Source organism: Saimiri boliviensis, chromosome 3 (genome assembly GCF_048565385.1).
Source record: "Saimiri boliviensis isolate mSaiBol1 chromosome 3, mSaiBol1.pri, whole genome shotgun sequence".
NCBI classification, from domain to species: domain Eukaryota; kingdom Metazoa; phylum Chordata; class Mammalia; order Primates; family Cebidae; genus Saimiri; species Saimiri boliviensis.
The window spans coordinates 8,332,073-8,358,712 of record NC_133451.1 but is presented as its reverse complement, the minus strand read 5'-3'; the positions used below and the strand labels follow the sequence as shown (position 1 = coordinate 8,358,712).

The following is a 26,640-nucleotide window of genomic DNA, read 5'->3' as shown; positions in this document are numbered from 1 at the left end:
TTATGATCTTTGCAAAGGTGGTTTCACTATCGGCATACTGGTGAGAGAGGAAGTCACAGTAGGTGGGAAGAATGTGTGGTGGGAAGGGCAAGGATTCCATGGCCAGCCTGGGCTCAGAGGCTCACCAGCTGTGATCTTCAGATTACGTCACTGCTACGCTTTCACTGCCTGCCTGCCACACGGCTTACCAGCAGTGCACCCTCACAGGGCTGAGGAGAGGACCAAGGGAGATAAAATAGTACTAACTGGTGCTTATCAGAGTACCTAATATAAAACAAACATTCAGGATGGAAGGATAAGGTGGGCATGGGGAGTGCATGGGAGGGTAGCCAGGTAGGTAGACAGAACTTTTTTTTCCTAAGTAAAGTAGAGTCAAATACAAGAAAAGGGCCTGAAACAGAGCCCTGGAGTTCTCACAGGGTAGATGAAGGACAGAGACAAAAAAGAGTGGTGAGAAGAGCCAAAAATACTGTAATGGAAGTGAAGGGAATAGGAAATTTCAAATTTCAAATCATCAGTTGGTCAACAGGATCAAAGGCTGTGGCGAAGTGGTAGAGCTGAGGAAAAGCCATCAAGGTGCTCAGCACCACTCTCATCAGAGAAGTCCAGGCTTCAAATAGAGTGACCTGCCATTTCACGTTTCCCACGGAATTGGACAGGCTAGCCTGAAGGTGCACTGTACAACTTTGTTTCCCCTTTTCTCCCTAGTCTCAAGATGTAACTGAAGTCTTTCTGCAGAAACCCTTTTTCCTCCTTAGTCTTAGAATACAGCCTTGAAACGTACTTTCTTTGAAACACCATGTCTCCTCCCTTTCTCACCATACATTCCCTACACCATGCACATTTACCTAACTGTATGGGTCTAATTATGTGCTTACCTGGAAGTGCCAGGGGCTAACCTGGGATAGACTGAGCATGGAGACCTAACTGCAAAACTTCAGCAATTAACTCAAGGTGGTTAGTCTACAACCTGGCCATTGCTGACATGATGCCAGCCTGCACTTATAGCTACCAGAACGAGACACACAGACCTAGTCCTCAGCACCACTCCCACTTTCCCACTGTTCGCTTTGGAAAGAAAGTCACCTTCCTTTCGTCCTTGTTATTGGCTTTGCAAGTGGTGAGCAGCTGAGCCTGTGCTTGGCTACGTTACCACGGTTAAAATTGAAAAGCCTATTTACACCAAATGTTGGCAAGGATAGGGAGCAATTATAACTCTCATGCATTGCTACCAGGAGTGAAAAACCATGTTGGAAAATTGCTTGGTAGTTTATTTTAATGCTAAGCATGCAACTACCATTGGTATGACCCACTAATTTCACCCCTAGGTATTTATTCAAAGGAAATAAATGAGCATGTCCGCAAAGAGCCTTGGAGAAGGCACTACTCGCAAAGGCTTTATTCCTAATAGTCCCAAAGTGGAAACAGCCCAGGATTCTCTAGTAGATAAATGGATAAGCAAAGTGGGGCAACTTCATACAAAGGAATATTGCAAATAATAAAACGACAAAAAGGAAGAAACTGCCAGTAGACACAACATGCAAGAATCTCAAAAACGTGGAGCAAAAGAGGTAGACACTCCAGAGTAGGTGCCATGTGAGTCTATTTATTCTGTTTGAGGAAAAGCCACTGGATCTGGTGATTAGGAAGTTACAGATGAGCATTAGGAGAAAAATTTCAGAAAGGTGATAAAAACCGAGCCATATATATGGTTGGCGTGGAGGAAGAGGTGAGGAAACAGAGGTTGCGTCAACTGCAGTCTGTAGGCCAAGTCTAGCCTGCAGGCATGGCTCCCTATGGTCTGAGAACTAAGAATGGTTACAGGTTTTTAAAGGTTGTAAAAAACAAAAACAAAAAATACGCGGCAGAAACCATATGTGGCCCACAGAGCCGAAACTATTTACTATCAGGCTCTCAGAGAAAGTTGGCTGATCCCTGATTAGATTTTCTCCCCATGTTTGGCACTGACATGAAATGAAGTGATGGTGCCTGTGGCTTAAGGATCAAGCAAGGTCAAATGTGTAAACTAAAGGAAGAAAAGAGCCAGATGACCAAAAATAGCTGGGAATCATGAATACGGCAGCACCTGAGAAGCGGTGTGAGCAATGACATAAAGGATACACTCACACCGCTTCTCAGGGACTGCTGTATTCATGACTCCCAGCTATTTTTAGTCACCTGGCTCCTTTCTTCCCTTTAGCTTATACACTTATACACTACTAGGACAGTACCGTTAAAAACAGAGACGGGTTTCTCTCTAACAGGTGGAAAGAGGGAGATGACGTGAGGAGGGAACTGAGAGATCCTATCAAAGGTCACAACTTCACAGAGGGGTAGGTTCTGATACCACATCAGCGGGGCCTGTCTTGACTACTCTGTGTAAGAATCATGAGCTTTCCCAGCACTCCCAATCCCTGTTACCCTGCTCTATTCTTCCTTTTCTTTCCTATGACCTAATGGACTACACATGCCAGCCCAGTACAATGCAAACGCCATAAGGGCAAGAATATTTGTTTTTCATTCCCTGATGTGCCCTAAGCATCTAGAATTCAATAAACCTTTGACGAATCAGGAAGTTTAATCTGGAGTGAGGGGTCAGGGTGGAGCGGGGGATCTCAGTGTTAGCACCTCCTAAGTTCTGGGCCGGGTAAGTCCCTGCTGTGGAGAGTCGCCCTGAGTTTTGCACATCCCTGGCCTCTACCTACTAAATGCTAGCAGCATTCCTCTACCTAGTTGGGACAAACAAAAATATCTCCAGACATTGTCAAATGTCCCCTGGGGTGCAAAATCACCACAGTTGAGAACTGCTGGGCTACTCCTGGACCTCAGGACTAGGAGGAAATCATTCATTTAACAAGTATTTACTGAGTGCCAAACACGGGTGAGGAACTATGGAAACAAGATGAAAACCTGAAAAAGGTCCTTGACCTCATGACAAGTACAGCCTGGTGACAAAGACAGATAATAAACTGTAATTATTAAATAATTAACAATTGTGTTTAGTGTACTGAAGAAAATACACAGGGCGGAGAAACCAACTAACAGAAGAAAATCTAAGAGGGAGTATTAAGTTGAGCCTTTAAGTTTGAAAAGGAAACCACCATGGAAAGAGGAAGAACAACACACACCTGGGCCCTGCACCAGGAAAGAGCGTGGCACCTTCAAGGAAGGCTGGCATGGCTGGAGCACAGTGGTAGGAAGGCGGCGTTTCAGATGAGGCCACGGGCCAGATCAGGAGGGGTGAGATCGCAGTGTAGAGGCTGGTGCTAATGCTAAACAACACAGTATTCATGGTGGGTTTACTCAGGTGGTGATGTAATCCAATTAATGTTTAAAAAAGACTTGGGCTACTGAGTAGAAACTGGACCTAGCCACCAGGAGGAATGAGTTACATTAGAGGATGAATAGAAGAATTATCAAAAGTGCCCTAAGAAATGAAGGCTATGCCAGGTGGGTATGTAGCTGCCTTTAGCAGGTGTCAAAAGCCCTGTAGAAGAACAAAAGAAGAAAATGGCCATCAGGACTGAGGACTGGGAACTGGTGAGGGAGGCACGACCCAGCGACATGAGGGTAAGGACTGAAATGTGCTCATAAGAATGTCACCAAAACAGCAAAACCAGTGCCACAGACTGGGACAGCAGGAGATGGGCAAAAGTAGCTTCGCAGAGGCTTGAAAACTTTGTTCCTTCACAAGTTCAGGGCATACAAATGCATGTGTCCCCAACTTTAAATATAGCTAAGTATTCATGGAGTGAGTTTCATTTGACAGGAGATTGTGGTACATACAGAGATACAAATAGACTGGAAGATACTGCTGTTGGGATTTCATGACTTTAAACTGGCCTTCCTCATCACAACTCTGAGTTATTAAGAAAAAGTGAGGGCAGAAAGCACAAAAGAAATACAGGCATAGAAAAGAGCAGTCACCAAAATCCTGGTAAAAAAAAAATCCACTTACCTATAAGCATTAATATAATCTTTCCTGTGTTCCAGAAGAAAATCTCTCAGTTTGCCAATGTGAGAAATCTAAAATTAAAAAAGAAAGCAAACAGTTTATATAGATTTGTTACACTCATGTAATGAATTTTAAATTAATAGAGAATAACATGTAAACCACAGGAAGATTCTGAAGCTACAAACTGAACACCGTCAGTTTCAGACTCTCATACAATCACACGTTCATTAACATTCCTGGGCCACAGCCTCTCATTGAGGCTCCTTCTACTTCTAATTGTTAGGACCTATGACACTATGAGTAGGTGATTTCTAAGTGACTTAAAGATGAAATGAGATAATGCATGTCTAGGAGTTACATAGCATGTGTTCTATAAAGGTGAATTCCTTTTCTTTTCTTACAGCTAAAATTGTGCAGACAAGTATTCCTTTTTCCAAGTGTTCTAAGGGACTCTAAAGCTGAAGCTGTTGGGTTTATAAACAGGGCCCATGCAGAGCAGCAGAGTTAAAGGTAAGATTCAGTGGTAATCATTTATCCCTATACAGCAAATTTCCGTCTTTCCAATGGGCTATTTCCACGGATGAACAAAAAGAACTCAAAGGTACAAGTACAAAGCATTGTGTTTGTGATGGCTGTTTCTAGTATAATAAAAACCTATTGTAAATCACCTACCACATGTCAGATACTGTGCATGGAACTAGCACTTCACAAATAAATAAAAAGTGATGGGAAGAAAGCTTAGATCACAGTCAATGGGGACAAAGGTGTTTCCAGAGGGAGAGTGATTAGCTAGTGGCCTGCTGGTCTTCTGACCACCTCTTACTCCAGCTTCTTACACACTTTGCACTCATTCCAAACACATGTGGTCCCAGCCTTGCAAGGTCTGCTGAACTTTCATCTCTTCCATGGAAGTTTTTCTGTCAAGGCCAACCCAGGCTAATTTTCACTTTGCTCTGAACTGAAAAGGACTTCTGCACACCACCCTCTTGGCATTCAATTATTCATGGCCATGTACTCTGGCCTAACTTTTATATAAACACCTTTTTGTCAGTGGCAGAACTATGCAAGGAGGGCTTGCCCAGCTTTCCCTACAGTTCTAAGCACAACAAGAAGCACAGAGGTGATCAATAAACACTGTGGCATGAGTAGATGCCTAAATACAAGATAGCATTCATCACAAAAGAAACATCATGGTTTGCCTGGAGATAGGTCAGTATGGGTTCAGTTATATTTCCCACATAGTCTAGACTCTTATTATAAATGTGGTTCAGAAAAACACCCTAAGGCATTGTAGGCAAACAAATCACAGAAAAAGAATTAAGTATGCTCACAATATTCGTGTAGTTCACAGACAGCACATCAGGACTAAGAGACTGTCCACCATCCCTGACACTGATCAGCACTTTCACGTTCATGGGCTCTTTCTCTTCCCAACAACGCTGCTGTGCTGTGATTACTATTGTTCTCATTAACCAGTTTGGGAAAAGCTAAGTGAGTTGTCCAAGGTAACACATATGGTACGTGAGCTTGGTTTCAAGCTCAGGACTGAGTCCAAATTCAGCGTGTTTCCCAGTGCACTGCTACCGCCTTCCTTACAATCCTGTTCCGGTTTTCCACTTGGGCTGCGGCAGGAAATCTGACTTAAAAGTCTGTTGAGAAAAAAATTAAGAGATACGCAAGCAAGGAGATCATTACAACACACAGAAGATTTGACCAAGCTACTCTTCCATTTTAAAACCTTCAATGGTTTCCATCTCTCTACTCCCACCCCTGCCTACCAGGGGTCAAAAAGTCAACTGCCTCTAGGGGCCACGTGAACAGTGTAAACGAGCAAAGCAAGGCAAATGGGTGGGAAGAACACAATCGACAGTGGTAAATTCTGGTTTTGAAATACACTGCGGCAAAGGAAGCAGCTCTGCAGGCTGATTTGTCAAAGGGCAGCCAATGCATTGTCTCAGGGCCTAAACAACCGGAAAAAGTCCAAACTCCCAAATGCAGCACTCAAGGCCCTTCACAACTCAGCCCTGAAAGTCCCTGCCATACACCCTGCACCACTCCAGCCTCCGAGTCCCAGGCCTTCCCCACACTTGCATACGCGTATGCTGCTCCCTTTCCCTGGAATGCCCTGCCCATCATTTTCTCCCGGGCAAATTCTTCCTCCTCATTCAAGATCCTCTTTTCCTCCTCGTACTCACCCTACACTTCTAGCCGCAGTCAGATCCCCTCCCTCATAAAGAGCTACGTGTGCATCTATTTCAGCACCTGTTCCTTCATGATCACAATGACTAGTCCAGAGACTGCAAGTTCTGAGAGGATAGAGCAGGCGTCCCCAAACTTTTTACACAGGGGGCCAGTTCACTGTCCCTCAGACCGTTGGAGGTCCGCCACATACTGTGCTCCTCTCACTGACCATCAATGAAAGAGGTGCCCCTTCCTGAGGTGTGGCGGGGGGGGGGACGGATAAATGGCCTCAGGGGGCCGCAGTTTGGGGACGCCTGGGATAGAGAGTCCTCTCTTTCCCCAGAGCTTGTCAGGCGCAGTTCCTGGCAAAAAGCCAACCCTCAAAAACTTTGACTAAATATGAAATAGTGGGTACCGGATAACCCCAGAGGGATTATACCTGCTACAGTAGGCAGAAGAATGGTTTCCCAGCTTCCCCAGTCCCATCCCCCTGCAAGATGTCCAACTTCTAATCCCTGGAACCTGCAACTATATGATGTTACATGACAATAGGGAATTGATGTAGCAGATGAGTTAAGGTTGCTCATCAGATCCCAGCACTTTGGGAGGCCGAGGCGGGCAGATCACGAGGTTACGAGATCGAGACCATCCTGGCCAACATGGTGAAACCCTGTCTCTACTAAAAACACAAAATAATTAGTTGGATGTGGCAGTGCGCTCCTGTAGTCCCAGCTACTCGGGAGGCTGAGGCAGGAGAATTGCTTGAACCTGGGAGGCAGAGGTTGCAGTGAGCTGAGGTTGCACCACTGTACTCCAGCCTGGTGCCTTGTGATGGAGTGAGACTCTGTCTCAAAAAAAAAAAAAAAAAAAAAAAGGTTGCTCATCAGTTGTCCTTAAAGTAGAGAGATTATCCTGGATTATCTGGGTAGGCCCAATGTCATCACAAGGGTCCGTAAATGTGGAAGTGGGAGGCAGAAGAGAGGGTGAGAGTAACGCAATGTGAGAAAGACTTATTCCAACATTGCTGGTTTTGAAGAGGAAAGGGAGCCAAGGAATGTGGGGAGCCTCTAGAAGCTGGAAAGGGCATGGCAATGGGCCTTCCCTAGAGCCTCCCGAAAAGAACACAGTCCTGTCAACACCTCAATTTTAGCTCAGGGAGTCCCACTTTAGACACTTGATTTATAGAACTATAAGATAATAAATCTGTGTTGTTTTAAGCCACATTGTTACAGCAGCAATAAGAAACTAATACACCCACTAAAAGCCTCACTACCCATAACAGGTTTTTTTTTTAGGAGTTATAAACTTTTCCATAAAAAATTTTGAAAAGTCCAAAGGAATCCACTATACAGGCTAGATCCAGCTGCCCGTCCTACTTTTAGCTAGTCTAGTCTACAAGTGAGGGACGGTGCCTGGGGATGAGTACCAGGAGCAAGCAAGCTCCACAGGGGCCCATGAGCACATAATTATTACACAAGAGGTTGCAGTTAGTCTAACAAATGTGATTCCAATTTCATATGCTCTGTAATGGCAAATTTCTATGAAATGAGGTTATTAAAAAAGAGTGCAGCTGGTTCAGGATTAAATGGAATTCTTGATAACAGTTGTGTTAAGTAATTACTGACTAAATAACATCAGTATAATAACTTAGTACAATACTTAACAGGAATACAATGTACGATATTTCAAATGCTAAAAATTGAAAAAATAAAAGAATATTTAAGATTTCTTTAGAAATGTAAGAGCTCTGAATTTTCTATTAATTTCTTTTAAAAAAATATCATGACAAATCAACAACAAAGAAAAAAGTTCAACAGATCTTTGATTTATCCACATTGGCATATCCAAGTCTCCAAACAGCATCATAGAATATGATTATCTTTGTAGAGAATGATTTGACTGTTTAATCACATGACTGCTGTTAACTTTATAAAGACTCTTGGGCAAGCTCTCATCTATTTACTGTTAGGCTTCATCCTATTTTTAAGAATAAACTGGCAGAGGTACCATATTATGGTACATACAATTCTGATGTGCTGTTACATTTTCACATTTTTAGAGAGGTTAAGTAGTTGTATGCTTTGGATTTTTCTTTTTTGTAGATATGGGGTCTTGCTATGTTGCCCAGACTGGTCTCAAACTCCTGGGCTCAAGTAGTCCTCCCACCCTGGCCTTCCAAAGTACTAGGATTACAGGTATGAGTTACCATACCTGGCCTATGTTTTGGATTTTTAATGTTTCCATATATAGTGTTAATTTTGAAAGAGTCACTTAATATGATAAAGTAGGAATGAGTATTTACGTAAAGAGGATGCCTTACTTCTAAAAGGAGAAAGGCCACTCTGGTGTAAAGTTTGATAAGGAAACCAGAGTAAAATAAAAGTACATTTTAAGGATCTAAAACTAGCATCAATTTCTAACAGTTTTATCTGGCGGAATGACCTGGGAAAAGGGCAAAGGGAAAAAAGGAATCACTAGTAAAGTCTCTGTGGGTCCAGGTAGGGGACCAGATGCAAGGGCTAAAACCAGGGAGTGCTTTGGAGGCTGAACCCGTTGCGAGGCACCTTGCACGCTTGGACAGCAGGAGGAACACACCATTTTCACTGCTCTGTGTCTTTGTGACTGCTCTTTCTCCTCCTTTATCCCAACCCCATTCCACCTTTCAGGCGCCACTTAAATGACACCTCCTCTATGCAGCCTTCCCTAACACCTCCCTCTGTATTTTACAGATAACTGTTTCCACTTTCCACATTAGAAGTGTTTATCTGTGATACCCACTAGACTCCAAGTCAGTTCCTTGAGGTTAACATCTCTGTCTTGCTCATTTTCATATCCCCACTAATGCCTAAATGTTGGAAAAGGAGTAACGGGGGGAAAAGGGAGGAGGATTAAAAAAGGAGATGCAACAGAAAAGGCTTCAAGATCTGATATACTCTGATATACTAGTTGCATCAAAAAGGTATCAAATGTACCAGACAGACTGCACCGAGATGTCTGAGTGAATTTTTAAAAATGAAGAGAGACAAGGCAGTGGTTTGTGCAAGTGAATGGTTCTCTTAGAAAAGTTAGTGAGGTGAGTTCAGCAGGTAAAATGTATAATTATGTAAAATCTGCTAAGACTGGGCAACCTAACAGCTTCACAAGATCATCTGTCCTCACAAGTGAACAGTCTTCCATCAGACTGATGGCCTACCAGGGAAAAGAGTTTTCATCAGTGAGCTATGGTTTGATTATACCACCATATTAAATATGTCTCTACCAGATAGGAAGGGTGTGAACAAAGAATAGAGAATTCTGTATTTCTACCATGAAATGTAGTTTAAAACAAGAATTGAACTGTAGACAAAAGAAAAAGGAAAGGAATGTAATATTTATTTAATGTCTCCTCTATACCAGTTACCATAAATGAGTTATTTCACCTAACTCTGAAAACCTGTGGAAACAGATATTCTTAGTGGAAAGAAACCAATGCTTAAGATCAACCGAACTGGAACTAGAACATTAACCATTACACTGATCTAGCATAGGCTCCCTCAGTACTGTTAAATTAATAAATATGTTGCTGTTTTTTAGTTTTGTTTGATGTTAAAGTCATTTTAATGTCCACTGCGTATTGTTGTTTTTTCACAAAAGAATCTCCCGTTTAATATTTAGTGATATTAAGGAATTATAATAAATTTTATTTAGGTGTAATGATATTATATATTAGGATTATGTTTTCATTTATTTAATTTATTTATTTAAGACAGACTCTTGCTCTGTTGCCCAGGCTGGAGTGCAGTGGCACGATCTTGGCTCACTGCAATCTCCGCCTCCCAGGTTTGAGTGATTCTTCTGCCTCAGCCTCTCGAGTAGCTGGGACAACAGGTGTGTGCCAGCATGGCTGGCTAATTTTTATGTTTTCAGTAGAGACAGGTTTTCACCGTATTGGCCAGACTGGTCTCGAACTCCTGACCTCGTGATCCATCCACCTCGGTCTCAAAAAGTGCACGAGCCACCGTGCCCGGCCTATGTTTTTGTTTTTAGAATCGTTATGTTTTAGAGATAAACACTGAACAACTTACAAGTAAAAGTGTACAATGCCCAGGATTTGCTTCAAAATAATACAGGGGGAGGTAATAGATGAAACAGGATCAGTCCTGAGATGCTAATGACTAAAGATGAGTACACGCTTACTGGGAGGTTCCTCGTGCTAGTCTGTCTAATTTAGTATATATTTGAAATTTTCCATAACAACACGTTATTTTAAAAAAAATCTCAGGGCTGGGGTGGTGGCTCATGCCTGTAATCCCAGCACTCTGGGAGGCCAAGGCAGGTGAATCACCTGAGGTCAGGAGTTTGAGACCAGAATGGCCAACATGGTGAAACCCATCTCTACTAAAAATACAAATAAAAAATTAGCGAGGTATGGTGGCTCATGCCTGTAATCCCAGCTACTCGGGAGGCTGAGCAGGAGAATCGCTTGAACTTGGAAGGTGGAGGTTACAGTGAGCTGAGATCGTGCCACTGCACTCCAGCCTGGGCAACAGAGCAAGGATGCTGTCTCAAAAAATAAATAAATAAATAAAAAAGGAACAAACAAAAACTCTCATGTAGTATTTTCTTCTTTTACCATTTTTAGTCATTTTGAGGTACAGATTTTCTGCTACCAAACTAGTAACAACCCTTACTTAACAACGAAATCCCAACAATCTTTGGCTACTTTATTTCTAAGTACTTGCAATCTATGCTTAAATTCCATTTAGCAGGATCAATATCACTTAAAAACAACAACAAATCTTTCACTGAGAGCTCACTCCCAGTCCGGCGCAAGTCCAAAAGAACTGCCTGCGCTACTCATCCACTTCTCCCAGCAATGCCGAGGAAGCAGTGATACCATCATGCCGGCCCTATGGATGAGAAAACTGAGTCAGAGGGAGGATAAGGAATTTCCTCAGGGACATGTGGGTTGAAGCCTGGATCCAGCCCAGCCAGTCTAAGTACCAGTCTTGAGTTCTTAACTGCCAAATTTACAGAGTCCTGGCTAGTCACGACTATAGTTTTCCAGTACTGTATTTGCAAGGAAGACACCTGGGAACTGAGAAAGAGCCTCCATGTGGGCAAAGTCAACATCAACCTACTCTTGTCTTTTTGTACTACATCTCTATGCAACATGCAGTACACGCTTGATTTTACCAGTCGAGGTCACTACTTAGAGAGCACCTGCCACGTGCGTGCCAGGTAGCGCACAAACTGCTTGACACGTGCTCTGTGGTTCCCACCCCTCCATAACAATCGTATGAATTAGACATTACCTCCTCCTGCCCCACCTAGTAAACATGGAAACAAACCTATGCAAGATCACAAGGCTAATAAATGGAAGAACTGGCACTGATCACTGATCTGTATGACTTACAGTGTTCACGTTATGTTTAGCTTACCTAGGTCTGAATTTTTTTTCATAGTAATAAGCTGATCTTCATGAAAGTATTTGTGACAGTATTTGTATATGTTGATTTTTAAAAACATGAACTATACTGGATACAGAAAGATCTGCCAAAAAAAAAAAAAAAAGTTTTCACGAATTGACATTTGTCTCCTCTGAAGTTGGCTGCTACTGCTCCTTGTGTTTTGTGACATGGAGGGCTGTGAATTGGCAACGGATATTGAGAATAGGGATACTGAGAAGAAGATCCACAAATACAGCAAGAAAAAGAATGGTCAAAAAAGTGGCAGTACAATGGTGACCAGCTCATTTTGAGTATCAATCATCAAGCCACCTGAAAACACGGTTAAAACAAGTAAAGAAAGCAACATCCGGGATTGTTCACTCCCCCATCTGAGTTAATCTATATCCACTTTTTAGCTTATGAGGGTAGAGGGCAAAGGAGAAATTCTGGGCAAAAGACTCTGTGCGGGGGTTGGATGAATCAGGGCAGATGGAAGAAAGATGGGCAAGAAATCCAGAGAGTGGGTCGAGGGGCTGGGGTTCTGCTCCCTGCTTTGCCACTCAACTGTGAAGGGACACTTACTCCCCACTGCCATGCATCGAGTGGATGGACTTCAGCTGGACCAATGGACCAGTCTTCCTGGCCTATGTCCCCACCTTTACTCACTCTTCTTAGATGGAAGAGGAGTGAGTCACCTGTGTCATGACTTGGAGAAGGGAGAGTATGCTGCCCTGTCCTCTCCTCTTTTCAGATCAGCCAGCCAGCACAGAGGGTATATTCTGGCCCATGCACCACTCGGACTGGGCCATAAATCTAAAGCCAGGTTCTCCACTTGGCTTTTTCTTGCCGACTCCTATATTTTTCTTTCAGGTAGTTCCACTGGACTGGGAAGAAAGGCATATATTTTATAAGCTCCACTAAACTTTTAACCTTTGCCAGCTAAAATTTTGAGCAAGTTGCTTAATCTCCCTGGGCTTCACTACAAAGGAAAGTGGGTAAAAACTATTTTTAAAAATAGGAGTAGCACAAGTTAATAGTCAATTTTTATTGAGTACTACATACTATACAGCAGGTACCAATCTAAATGCTATCCATCCAATTTGCTTCTCCTAACGATCCTTTAGGGTAGACACCATTATTAAACAATTTGGCAGAAGACAATAAACTAACACATTCTGCATAAATGACTTGAAATAAATGGAAGACTGTGCAGTGTGTCTCAAACCGAGTGCCTGTGTGTGCCTTCATCTTCTGCAAGTCTACCCACAAAGATGGCCCTGCTGTCCCATCTGAGTACAATTTAGGGGCTGAAGGTTGCGTTTACCAGACCTGCAGAAGGGACGCAGTGAGCTCTAACTTGCTCAGGTGAAAGGCACTATCTACGTAGCTATAGGCACAGAACTAACAGCCACAGTACAGTATCAGCTAGGCTCTGGCTTCTTCACTAGGCTAATACTTCAGCAAACAAGTTATTTAAACTCCATTCTAAAACTACAGGTATTCAACTAACTCATCCCCTTCTTTCTGCAAAGATAAACCTTATTTACTTTTAACTAGCTATATTTTAATGAGGCTAATTCCCCAAATCATCAAGACATTGAAATTCTCCACAAAATCCATCTACTATAAAAGCAAATTCATTGTAAAATAGCAGTAGTGTGGTCCCTACATGAGATCATTTGACAGGGGGAGAAAAAAAGGCTCTCTTACCTTGCCTGTTCTTACATACGTAAAGATTTTACTAGGAAAGACCAAACAAAGCAACATAGCATCCCAATAGGCGAACCTGTGAGAGCTGGTCCTGTAAGTGGATCTACACAGTTGATATGGACTCCACACCAGGAACTACTAACATGGATGAAATTCCCATAAACATATTATCTAGTGGGGAAAAGCGAGGCAAAACAGAGGTTGCCCACAGCATGTATGGTGTGATCCATTTACATAAAGCATGTGAAATGCATACCTAAAGCTGTACGCATACATAGAGGGGAATCGAAAAGACTGCTCATCAAAGTATCCATGATTGTAGGTGGTAAGATTTGGAGACTGCTTTCTTCTGAATACTTTTTGGACTTTAAAATTTTTCTGCAATAGCCTTTATAATCAGATAAAACGTGATTAAACAATGAAGAAGGGTGACTCTTCCCACAAACTTCCTTGACTAAAACTGTACATCACCTTCCCCCTTGTCCCAGGATCGAGTCCACATCCTGATGCCCAAGCCCTGCCAGTGTCCTCCTCTCCGCTGTCGTCTACAGATGCAAAGTGTCCTTCTGACTCACTCCTACACAGGAGGCGTTACCTCTCCTAAAGGCTTCTCTGCTATCTCCAGACCAGGATAAGGATGGATCCTGTAAATATATCCCTTGCAGAGATGTCACCATCTTGTTTTGAGTTTTTGTTTTCATGTCTCTCTGACATAAGCTGATCAGGCATCTGCCTAGCCCAAAGTGGCTCCTCAATAATTATTTAATGCTCCATATTGAATTTTCTTTTTTAAAAAACTTTTTGAATTGATTTTCTATCCCCTTCAACAATCAGTAAGAGGGTACAATAAACTCCAAACATCCTAAAGCAGATACACACTTCGCATTATCCACTAGATGGCAACACAAGTATTAGAGCAGCAGTAATAACGGGACCTCTCTCAAAAATATAACAATTTTTCTCAAGGACTTTAAACATTTCTCTGATTCTTTCTTTTGATCTGGAATTGAAGGATTAATAAAGCTTCACCATTCTGTGCAGAATGAAGCTGCAATGAGATTGTTTTTAAACATACATGTGCACCGTGGATGACTTGAGTCCAGGAATATTCTGAAATACTGCATTCTAGGCAGATTCCACACAAAGGGAGCTCTGGGAGCGTGGCTGCCAGCTGCCATCCCAGGCGGCAGGCCCAGCTTTGTTTTTATGTGTCACCACAGAACAGCCTTGCTAGCTGTTCCTTCGTGGGTGTTTTGTGAATTGCCCAAAGCATGATACACTGTAAAACAAAAACCCTGGTACAAAATGGTGGGTTTTTTCTCAAAGAACAACTGCCTTCTGACTGTGGGGAGAGTTCAAAGCAGTCGACAAGTGTCCTTTGCTGATCACAGCAGTGGTTTGACTTGCAACCCCCTCACCCTTCTCAGGATGACAGAAATTCTGTTGTGCTGGCGCTTGCAACACTTCCAACAAAGACCTGATTGATTATGGAACACTAAGTACTGATTTGCATAATTTGCCTCTGCAAGAAACAAGCATTGTTCAAGATTAAAGAGACTCCAGTAGGTCCCTCTGGCATATTGTAAAAAGTTCCCTATAACACAAAATCATTATTTTTTTTCATTCAATCAGTGGACACAGCTTGCTGTTCAGTTAGTATGCAGCCAAAGGCACAGCCAGAAAAACCACTGCTGTATAATGTTTGCCAACTACTGATAAGTTAAAGTGATTTTTCACAAGGATCATGTTCCCAAGTTTAATTTGGAGCCCACGGACTAAATTCCAAGTCTAACTCCTTTCAGTCTTAATTGAAAAATGCATCAATACCAATTACTAAGTCTGAGCTAAAAGTTCAAAACTAACACATCTCTGGAACACGTTGACTGGCTGAAGTCACAGTGGGGACTGTCTGAGTCCTGTCCCTGTGCAAGAGAAGCTCCCCAGTGACCAGGTACCCACAAAAGAGGATAGCACAGCCACAGACATTCCACTGTGCTCTGGGCCACAGCAGCGAGTTTGTCGAGGGCCTACATAAAGGAACAGTTCCTTTCTTGGTTCTTCTTTTCTTTTCTTTTTTTCTTTTTGAGATGGAGTCTCACTCTGTCACCCAGGCTGGAGTGCAGTGGTAAGATCTCAGCCTCCTAGGTTCAAGCGAGTCTCCTGCCTCAGTCTCCCAAACAGCTGGGATTACAGGCCCACACCACCACACCTGGCTAATTTTTGTATTTTTAATAGAGATGGGGTTTCACCATGTTGGTCAGGCTGGTCTTGAACTCCTGACCTCGTGATCTGCCCGCCTCGGCCTCCCAAAGTGCTGGGATTGTAGGCGTGAGCCACTGTGCCCGGCTGGTCTCTTCCCTTCAGCAGTTGTTGCGTAGGCACCTCCTATGAGCTAGGCCTATCTCCTATCACTTTCCCCTAATTCCAGTTGAGGGGGACACTCCACCAGGCCTCGCCAAACTAGGACAGCTCTCCTCCCTGCTCCTTCCCTCTCTCTTCCTTGTCCCCTCCCGAAGCACTAGCCTCTCTCGGGGTCCAGAACATCACTGTCTCCAGGTTCTCTCCTAAAACCATGACTCCTTTTCGTCACCTTCATTTGTTCCCTCCCTGCCTTTGTTAATCTCTGAAACTTCTTTTAAGTTCAGCCCTTGGCTCTTTTTTTTACATGTTCTTGCTAAGCTCACTCATTCCAATCCTTAGATTTACTATCTACATAAATTGTCCACCCGGCCCCTGCCTCCCTCCTGTGTTCAGACTGAGTGCATCCAACTGTCTTTTAGACACTGTCACTGTGTGTCCGATGCCGCAAAAGCAACACGTCCGAACGGTATCCTCATGCAGCCAATCACACCCTCTGGCTTACTCCTAGTCCCTCCTGTTCTGATGATCCCAAAGAGAAAGTCTTCATCCTCTCTGGATTCCAAGTTAGAACATCTTGGCCATTTTAGACTCTTCTCTCTTTTTCACCTCACAAATGAAATTGGTCAGCCAGTCCCATCCACTCACCTTGTGAAGCACTGGCTAAAGGAGCTGGCCCCACCTAGACCAGCTTCTGTTGCTGCCCTTCCTGCAACCACCTGCCTGCTTGGATTCTCAAGACTATCAAGGGTCCAGAAGACACCTGCTTTGCTGAAAGAGCAGCATTATAGGGCACTCCTGCCTCTCCCCGGCCATCCATTTCACCTTAGACAGTACAAAGCTCTTTCTTACTCTGAATCGACGTCAGCTACTATGATCCACCCCACCTGAGTCTTCTCTCTTCTCCAAGCTAATCATTCCCAATCTTCTCAGGAATTTTTAATGTGAAATGCATCTATGGCTTCTGGCCATACTTACTACCTCTGAATACAGTTCAAGGGCTTCTCAAATAAAATGCGGTTTCCAGAATGGAATCAATACTCAGAAGCACTGCCTCCCTTATTCCAGACTCTAGGCTTCTAGTAACGCCACTTAAGGGCATGCTCACTTTCATGTCACTGAGTCGAGCTGACTTTACATCAACTGAAATGACTTTTTCCACGAGTGCTGCTGATAAACTAGGTCTTCATTACATGCACATTTTTCCTGGCCTCCTGTCATTTGCAATTCTGATTACTGTGCCATTAAAGACATCTATAATTATAAATTGTCATTCAAAAAACAGGATGAAAATGGGATTAAAAAAGGAGCACAGAACCGCAGACCCCTCCCTGTAGACAGTCAGCTCAACTAGTCACAAATGCCCTAGGGTCTATTTTAAAAAGATTTCCTCCACAAAAACATCACAGAGAGGCTTTGCTAACTACCACCATCTAGAAACAAATATTCTCCTCCCCTACCTGCCTAACAACCCAATCCAAAACTACACAATAGGCTGGGAAGACATGGTTCAGGCTTCTGAATCTTTGCTGATTAATAATCACTACTTTCTTTTCTGTGTGCTTGGAAAAGTTTCTTTCATTTGATCACTTGACAAATATGTAAGACCCAGCATGGGCCAGGCACATTAAAGAAGGAGGTAATAAAGGAGACAGGAAGGGAGGAGAGAGAACAGAACAAGAAGTTCCAACCCAAGGATCTGACACAACTTTGCACTGCTTTGCATTTCAGTCCAAACCCCATCTGGTCTGGAGGCTGTGTGTGGAGAGGGTGCATGCATGCTGCGTTCTTCCAAGTCTCCACACTGCAAAGGATGAAACCAGGTCAAACAGACCTGGATTCAGATCCCAGCTCTGCCATTTACTAGTAACATGATCTTGTGTCAATTACTTAACCTCAGCCTTCATCTCTGGGGTATAAACTTAAGACAATAATAACACTGAAGGTGACTACAAGTCATTGATGAAAATGTCTGTAAAGAGTCTGACATTGTGTCTGGCACATAGTAGGTGCTCAATCACTCTAAGTTTCTTCTTCATTTCATCACTATTTCAGTCTCACTCATAGGGCAAGGTGAACTTTAGTGCATAAGGTGAAAAGCATACACTATTCAAATGACAAATTTAAAAGGCCACAAGGCCACACTGGACTTCAACACACTCTCGCAATAATTTCAAAGCAGCCAGTCTTCCCACCCCAGTGTTGGGAAAGACTGCCATTTCTTCAGTTGCAAGTCAGAAGAAGTGGCTGGTTTGAGTTTGGAAGACATGACGGCAGTGGAAATGCTAGACTCGTGGGCAGTAAGCAAGATACTCTTACTAGAATAGGGAACAAAACCAGCGAAGGGAACAGCAGATTGGCAAGCCCCATCTCACCTTCACCCCAGAGCTCACACACGTTGGGTGGACGGCAGGCACTGGTGAAGCAGGCGTTTCTTTTCCGCCAAGCACACGTGGTTGACTCCTGCCATTAGGTTCCTATGGGATGCACCTACAGTGTGCAGCCTGTCCCTGTCCTGCCCCCCATGCGCTCCCCTCTATATCTTTTCTCCCGCTCCCAAAGCTTTCTTTTTTCTTGATGCTGGTATTTTCCTGCACAGAACAACCTTCTGACTCACCATACACTTTTTCTGGGATCACTGCTTATACTGCAATTACACGAGCAGCCTATATCCCCTTTGCTCTCTTAGAAGCACGAGTGGTAGATGGTCAGCACACGGGCAGAAAGCAGGGATGGCGCCTCTAGGCACATGGTAACTCCCAACTTGTTCTCTGACCTTGGAGTCACTGGGTGATGTATGATTCCTCCCCTGTGTGTTTTGAAGGTCAGACGGAAAGATCCCTCAAATCCTTTCCAGCTCAGAAATTCTAAGATTTTGGGTGTCCAATCAATTTGAAAGCTCCTACCACCAACCCTGTCAGTTTCTTTCTACTTTTATGCTTTCCAAAGCTTCCAAAAATCATTCTATGGCTCCAGGTACATTTGGGATTCTCAGTTATTGGGGTTATCTGACTTAGGGCAATTCAGCTGCAGAACTTTGGAAAGTCTGGTAATAAGAAATTAGAAATATCATTCACATGTCAATAAGATGGAGGTAAAATAGGCAATAAAAGAATTACCTTGACAATTCATAACAGGCATCTAATGTGGGAGATATTATAAATGTTTTTGAGTGAATATGCAACACTTTTATAGTACCTACTATATGCCAAGAAGAATTTTAAGGGATTTTTACAGATTATTGCATTTAATCCTCATTATAAACTTGGGAGGCAGGTATCCTTATCATTCTTCTTTTACAAAGGAGAGAGGGACTAAGTTAACTGGCTTGAGGACTCACTAGAAATATCAGAGCCGTATTTGAAATTAGAGAGATCTACTCCATAGCCTGTATTCTTAACTTTTCCTTGCTATTAAAATTCTTCAGAACCTCGACAAGAGGAAAACACATTTTACTCATATTTGAGTTCCCCAAAATATCAACTCTATCCTTAAAATGATTTATATATCTTCAAAAACAAATAATGTAAAATTCATATTTGAGTTTCACTTTCTAAGAGGGAACTGTAAATTAAATTTCTCCAGTGGCCTTACACAGAGTCACCAACACCTAAAATATAGTCCTTGACCTTTTTAAGGGCACAGATGCCTTTGAGACCCTGACAAAAGCTATGGCTCTGATCTCTTCTCTAAAAGAAATGAACATATACACAGAAACAAAAAACTTTCTGCCTGTCAATTTGCGCTTTAGGGGTTGTTGGTTCACGGAGCTCAGGTTAAATGCCTCTGATTATAAACACTGTTACACACATACACACACACACACACACACACACACACACAGGGGTACACCCTTTCTGTAAACATCATCTGCATAAGGAAGAACTTTCCAGCTCAGCGCCCGCAGACATCTGCTGGCCATCAGTGGGGGTTTGCCTGCATGGTCACAGTAACCAGTCACACTCAACAGGAATCTGGGCCTGCAGGTGGTGGGGAAAGACTGAGTGCACCGTGAGAACCACCTGCAGGTCTGCCGTACAACATGTAGAAAAGCGGAGAGATGGAACGAACTTCCAAATCAGCATCACGATAAATCATACTGAACATCTAGTGCTTCCTATGTGTTGGGCACTGTGCTAAACCCATTGTACAGACTATCTCATTGAATACTCACCAAAAATGAGAAAACAGATAAGGACACTCGCCCAAGGGCATATACCTGGCAAGCTGAAAAGCCAGGATCCACACTCTGGAATAGACGCCAAGCCTGTGCTCTTAAATTCTTCACTCTATGCCTCCAAATGCGGGCTCTCCGAGGATAAAAGTGAAGAACCAAACCAAAGAGGTGTTATCTGCAGCCTTCTGTCGCCTCCCACATGCCAAACCCATTAAAACAAGCCCATCAATTTTATTTAGCAGTTCCTTCAAAAGCATTTGCTAAATGTCAGAAAATGTTAAGCAAACAAATGCATTTATACTCCATCACAGTACATTCCACATCCCAGGAATACGTTCACTCCTTTTTGTGTTGAAGAATTTTAAAACTTTAAAAAGAACTATGTCTTGTTCACTTTAGATTCCCAAACCCTGGCATAGTTCCTAACTCAACAAATGTCTAGGAACATTCAACAAACACATGACTGATACATTTGATTAAGAATTTGGCATTCTAAAATAAATATAAAGGAATGGCTATACATAAAACTGGTGGTCATGATATGTTAAAAGTTTTTTTAAAATGTGGAATTGTTTCATCTAATTTTTGCAAATATTTTAGTATACTCAAAGGCACATAGTCTCTATAACAAGCAGGCAACAATTTATGACCTACGGTTTATAATTAGCAGCAACTCCTCTCGTGAGGTGAACAGATTAACAGCATACTATCAAGTTTGTGACAACAAACAGGTTCTACCCAAAGCCATCTCTTACTACTGAGGTTGAACATATGCACTCAAAAACATAAAATCCACAAAGACTAAATACTGCCCTACTGACATGTAAAAAAAAAAAAAAGAAAGAAAAGAAACCATTTTGTTGAATTATAATATCTGCTTACAAAGAGAAAATGTGGAGATGGCAAGGAGCAACACTACACTTACAGAAGAGTGAAAACTACAAAGAAAACTGACCTATCACAACTGTTCCCAATCTTTCTCCTGGGATCCTAGCACTAGTTAAAAATATGTGCTTAGGAAGAAGATTAAAAATCACTTACTTGCAAGACAAGAGCAAGAGTTCCATCAAAGTAGATGAAATCTCCTATCCAGCCCAGCAAGTATGGGTCCCGTCCACTAGGTGGTGCTCTCCACCAAACTGTTCCTCAGTGAGCAGTACAGTACATCAAAATGACAACAGCCTGGTTTTAAGATGATTTGTCTCTTGAGGATATACATTTGGTTTAAGTTTCCACTGCAAAGTTAAAGTTCTTAAGATAGGTCATGCAGATCAATTGCTCCTGTAATCTGAAACTCAAAAGAGCAAGTAATATCTAAACAAGGGGAGGTAGTCCTCGGCTTATAAAGGTCTCTAAAAGCCAGGAGACAGTCAGCCTGGCTACCTCTAATCTCATCATCAAAACTGTTACCTTGTTCAGTTTCTGCTTCACATCAGCAAAGAGAATTGCAAAAGCAACAGTGAGTAGCCCATTGCAAGAACATATGTTCAACATCCACTCTGCTTGATAGATGTCAATAATTTACTCTCAACTTCTTTGTTGACATTCAAACGCCCAAAGTAGAAATGTTTTTGCTTTATTCAAACTTATTTTTTTCTCTTTTAGCAAAAACAAAAGCAAAGGAATGAATGTTCATTTTACCTTGAAGCTCTAAGAAAGAGTGTTTGGTAATGAGATAGATGGCCTTGACTCCAGTCATCTTTCAACAGAGAGAACGGGAATAAAATGCAGAGTATGCTGGCCTCGATCAATAATACAAATGCCCAAATTCTGAAACTTGGAAATCCAGGATCTTGCTTCATCATTCCCTGTCTTCCAAAAAATATAAATTTCTTTTTTCCCTTTTTCCCATAATGAGAGAACTCATTATGATCGTCTTTGGAGTAAACAAAACAAGAAACTCAAAGCACTTCAATACACATGCAAAACAAATTTTTTTTTTTTTTTTTTTTGTAGAGATGAGGTCTTGCCATGTTTCCCAGGCTGGTCTCCGATTCCCCGGCTCCAGCAATCCGCCTGCCTCAGCCTCCCAAAGCACTGGGATTATAGGCAAGAGCCACCACGCCCGGCCAGAAAATATTGTTTCAAGAAATAAGTTACAGAACGTTCTAACATCTTTGCTTGAAAAAAAAATGAAAAGGTAAAACTTAGTGGTTTCTAGAATTTAAAGAAACTGCAAATTGCCAACTGCTTAATTTTACAAAATGATGGCTCATCCACTAAAAATGGATTGTTACTTAAGTGTTCAAAATAACAATCACTCCATAACATTTGCTAGAAAAAAAAAATGTGTGAAAACAACTAGAATAATAATAGTCAGGTTCTGAGCAGTATATTAAAGATCTTGATTTCGAGACTCAAATTATATCTTTTCATTCTACATGAGTTCTTTCCTTGGACAAAAAATTTAAAGTCCTATATCTGAATCAGTACAGTGTGAAAGCTTTAAATGTAAAATTAATATATGCAATTTAAGTCCCCTTTAACAGTTTTCCAGGCAATTAATTAGGTAAAGCATTTGAAACAACATACATTAAAAAAAATTTTCGGTATTATCATTGCAATGAATTTCACTCAAAATCACATATCAATTTGTAAGTAATAAATTTATAATAAAAAGTAACACTAACTGCCCTCCTCCACATACATATACACTTTTAAGAGATACCCATAGTCATGTACCTAAAAAAGGAAAGTAAAACTTCACAATGTTGAAGAAATCTTTCGAAAGCTCTACAGCATTAGTCGATATCTGATCAAATATTAGCATGACCACTATTTCAAAAAGGCACATATGTAACAACAGCCAAAAGGGTACCTTCCTACACTTACACTATTACTCTAGCAGAACAGATGAATTTCCTGAAGAATTGGAGTATGAGCAACTGAACACAAAATGCCGATTTGCAATTGTGAGGTCAATCTTATAACAATGAGATTTAAAACAAATTTCAGATTAAGGTTTTAAATTTTTATTTTTATTCTTTCTCTATACTGTGGCATATTTCAATAATTAAACAAACTAAAACATTTCCCCTTCTATTTTTTTCTCCAAAAGATTCTCTACAGATGCTTATTTTGTAAAATGCAGCTTAAAATTTATTGAAAACTAAGGATTTCATTTTTTACATGGAATCTATAAGTCCATGCATAATTTCTGTGCCCATAATTGGAAAAGGGCATTTTGGAGACTCTTATAACAATCACTAAGGAAGCTCTTAAAAACAAAACACTTCATCCATGTTCACGTTGACGAATTCACATTTAACCTTTATTTTAAATTACAGTCAAAGTCTTTGTTTCAAATCCATATAAATCACTGTTCTTCGCTCTGCAAATAGGTTTTCAGAGAAGACATTATTAAATGTTACATCTGACTTTAATCGTTTCCCATTTGCTTTTGCATGTTTATTGTCAAACTCTAATCGTGACATTTCCAAATTTATTTATACTTTCACACAAACTCCCAAAGTTTTCCCAACTTAAATAAAAACCCACAAAAACTGTAGGAAATGTTTTGCTTGAAAGATAAAATGCATGTTTTCGCTTGAAAGATAAAATGCATGTTTGTAATAATCAGTGTTTACTTTTGTTGTTCAAACATTCAGCTTATTGTACTTTCAATATGCGCATTCAACTTAATTTGCCTGTCTCTTAAAAAAAAAGTAGGGGAAAGTGTTTTCTTTCCCCATTTTGCTCTCAAAATATAAACTCATTTAATGCAAAGCATTCCCAGATCAGGCATGTTTTAAACTACAAGCTCATCTAGCCTCAAAAGCATTCATCTATATTATATACAAAATGCCACTTCTTTCAAAACTTCAGTCTGAACATTTTAGAAATCTAACTTCACTTTTCCTAATAACATGAGGATGTTTTACTATATAAGGCTCAATTAAAGTTTTAGTAAATAAAAACAACAAAAGAAATGATACCATAATACTAACGTAGGAAAAAGAATATATATTAATTTCATTTACTGAAAACACTCAGGGTTTTTTCCTTGAAGTGTCTGTACTACAGATTTTATACTACATTTATTAAAATATGACAAACCTTTAACCTGGGAACAATTTACCAGTTAACATTATCTACCGAAAGAGGAAGTATACTTTGGTTAAGTAAAACACTCGAAACTATTTATGCTGCCGTTTTTCAAAGCTGCTTAGAAAATGGCTATGTACTTTAAAAAACAGTCTAAAGGGTGTCTTGTGATACAGTTGATCACAAGCCCAGTGATGCCATCTACTTCTAAAGACTAAAATGTGCCTCTCAAAGGGATCTAATGCATCCACAGTGTAATTTAAGTTAAAGGTAATGAAACTAAAAAGTAAGATTTCCTAATAGAATGAGCATATTTTAAAGTTTTTATGATTGACAAAAGACTTTTTTTTTTAGCCATTAAAAAAAATAAAAGTATCCTGACAAGAGATTCTGGTTTTGAAGTATGTCACACCCGGGTAACCCAGCCATGAATCCCAGTTCATTTTTTAAAATGAGGTCTATTTCCTGTAATTTTAGATATTTTAGAGTACAATTATTTTACATTTTTATGATGCCTTTGGGGTATCATTACAAATATTTTTATGTGTTTAAACTTAGGAAAGCAAAATTAAGTAATAGCCTCTCTTAAAGGGAGCTGTCAACTCTCTCCTGAACAAAAATCTTTGTTTTAAAGCAATCTAGAGATTTATATCCCTAGTAACCACAGAAATTAATCTTAAGCTTTAGAAAAAGTTGCATAAAATGCTTTTTATTTAATTAAAATCAGAGCTCGTCTTAGAAATAAGAACCTTCTTTTGAACAGAAAGAATTTTCCACAGAGTATGTTTTAACTCAAGGTGGTAGGTACTCTTTGTGATAAATTAATCACACACATTTAATTGACTTTTGAATTGTGTGCATAGAAAGTTAAGTACTTTGTTGGAAAGGATTCGCTCAGGGCCTATTCCACTGAAAACTTTTCGTAAGAAAAGAAAGTGAAACACACAGGATTCAAACAGTGTTTATAGATATCTAAGTGTGAGCAAGAAAAAGAAAAGCATTTCACAGTAACAATTAGGAGAATCACTCATGGGGGAAGTCACTTTGTTTTTATCAGGAAACTGAAAATATTTTTCACCGTGCCTTAGTATAATGATCCATCAACACATCATGAATCAAATTTCATTTTGTGATGACTATCACTTTCTATTTCACATGCATTAAAAAAGAGACGTTCTGAATTCTGCTTATCACCATATGACTATGAAGTTTACTGCAGATTTAGAAACCATGCTCTGCTTAGCCACTCTCTTCCCGAGTAGTCTGAAAAAAACGTGTGCATTTAAGAAATGCTAATGACAAATTCCTCAAATATTTTTAAAATGTCAAAGTTTTCAAGGCTTATAAAATTCAGATTCTGGGGAAATCCGTGCACTTCCAGATTTAACTTACATAAGTTTTAAAATTTGTGGCTTCAGATTTTTTTCTACATAATAAATACTTTTAAGTTAGCCACATTCTAATATCCATTATTATATTTTTAAAAACTCACCTATTTGAGAAAAAAAAAGTTGATCATGTAATAAAATATTAAATATCCATAAAGTGCTCAGAAAGCATACTGTAAATGCCAAGTAAAGTCAAACTACAAATATTTCTGCTTTCAGACAATCAAAGTCTTTGGAGAGGCCTGAAATAGGTGTTTCTCCACAAACGTTTAGGCACCACCAAAAAAGCTAAACATTATTATCATTTTCTCCAAGCAACCCCACTTTTTGGAAAAGGCACAGGCATTTTTCCCCCCACACTGCCCATGGCTAATTTCATTGTCCTACATAGAAAAAATTTACTAAGCACTTAAGGGAATCAAGATATTGTGGCATATGCAATGAGTTACAGAAACAGACAGAAAGTAATTAGGAAATGTAAATGGTAAGAATAGGTAGTTTCCACTATATTTAATTGACACCATGGCACGTTTACCTTGTTAGTTCTAAAAACGATTCCTCTATGATAAAAAAATAAATTGTTTAGGTGGGAGAAACATTGATTCAAATGACGCATCTTCTTATCTACATTGTAGGCTACACACTTCCACAGCAAGTGGTCCTCAAAGTGAACAGTACATATCATGTGTTAATAAATTTTCACTTTTCATTCAAACCATAATAATCAATGATACTAGAAATAAAAAAAATCTATGCTAAAGCATCAATAAAAAATAATGTTAATAATGGTTTAAAAATAACCGCAAAGCATAATGTTATTCAGAAGTCTTTCAATATGGTTAGAAAAACAAAATGTCAGTATTCTAGTAGAAGTGTAGTTGGAATATCTTCATTCCCCTCTGTTTTTAACCTTATATGTGCAAGAAATTATGAAAGATACAACAGCCCCTTTTCATGGGAAAACAGAAGAATTGGAAAGAGGTTCGTGGGCTTTCAACCACACATGGTTTGAATGTCCTTAACTCTCTTCCCTCTCATGCAAGAAAAATGAACAAGGTAAATATATGTTATTTTTCAGTACCTCCATAAGCTCATATCCCACAGTGGTCTCCTTTAGGATTTTATCTCAAAGTCTTACGCTGGGGTCAGGTACTCTAGGCCTATAAAATTGTCTCGAGGATTACATAACATATACAAGAGCACACCGAAGTAAGAGAAGACAAATGCAACAAAGTAAAAACTAATAATGATCACAGCACTAAGAACCTACTTATTAACTCTCTATTTTACACAGTATAGAATGAGTTTCTGTACGAAAACTAAACTTGGGCTCACAGTGTACCCTGGGTCAAATCCCTTTTCCATGCTTCAATCCTTGCTGAAAAAATGAAGAGATTG

General features: G+C 40.5%; 1 protein-coding gene across 4 annotated transcripts in view; it reads right to left on the bottom strand.

The window, feature by feature from the left end:
• Nucleotides 1-26,640, bottom strand: part of STX18 (syntaxin 18) — a 117,588-nt gene that overhangs the window by 42,640 nt on the left and 48,308 nt on the right. For all 4 annotated transcript variants that reach the window (XM_039468053.2, XM_003934670.4, XM_039468052.2 and 1 more), the window contains exon 2: nucleotides 3,959-4,026. In XM_039468053.2, the coding sequence (XP_039323987.1) occupies nucleotides 3,959-4,026 (68 nt within the window). The remainder of the gene's footprint in view (nucleotides 1-3,958; nucleotides 4,027-26,640) is intronic.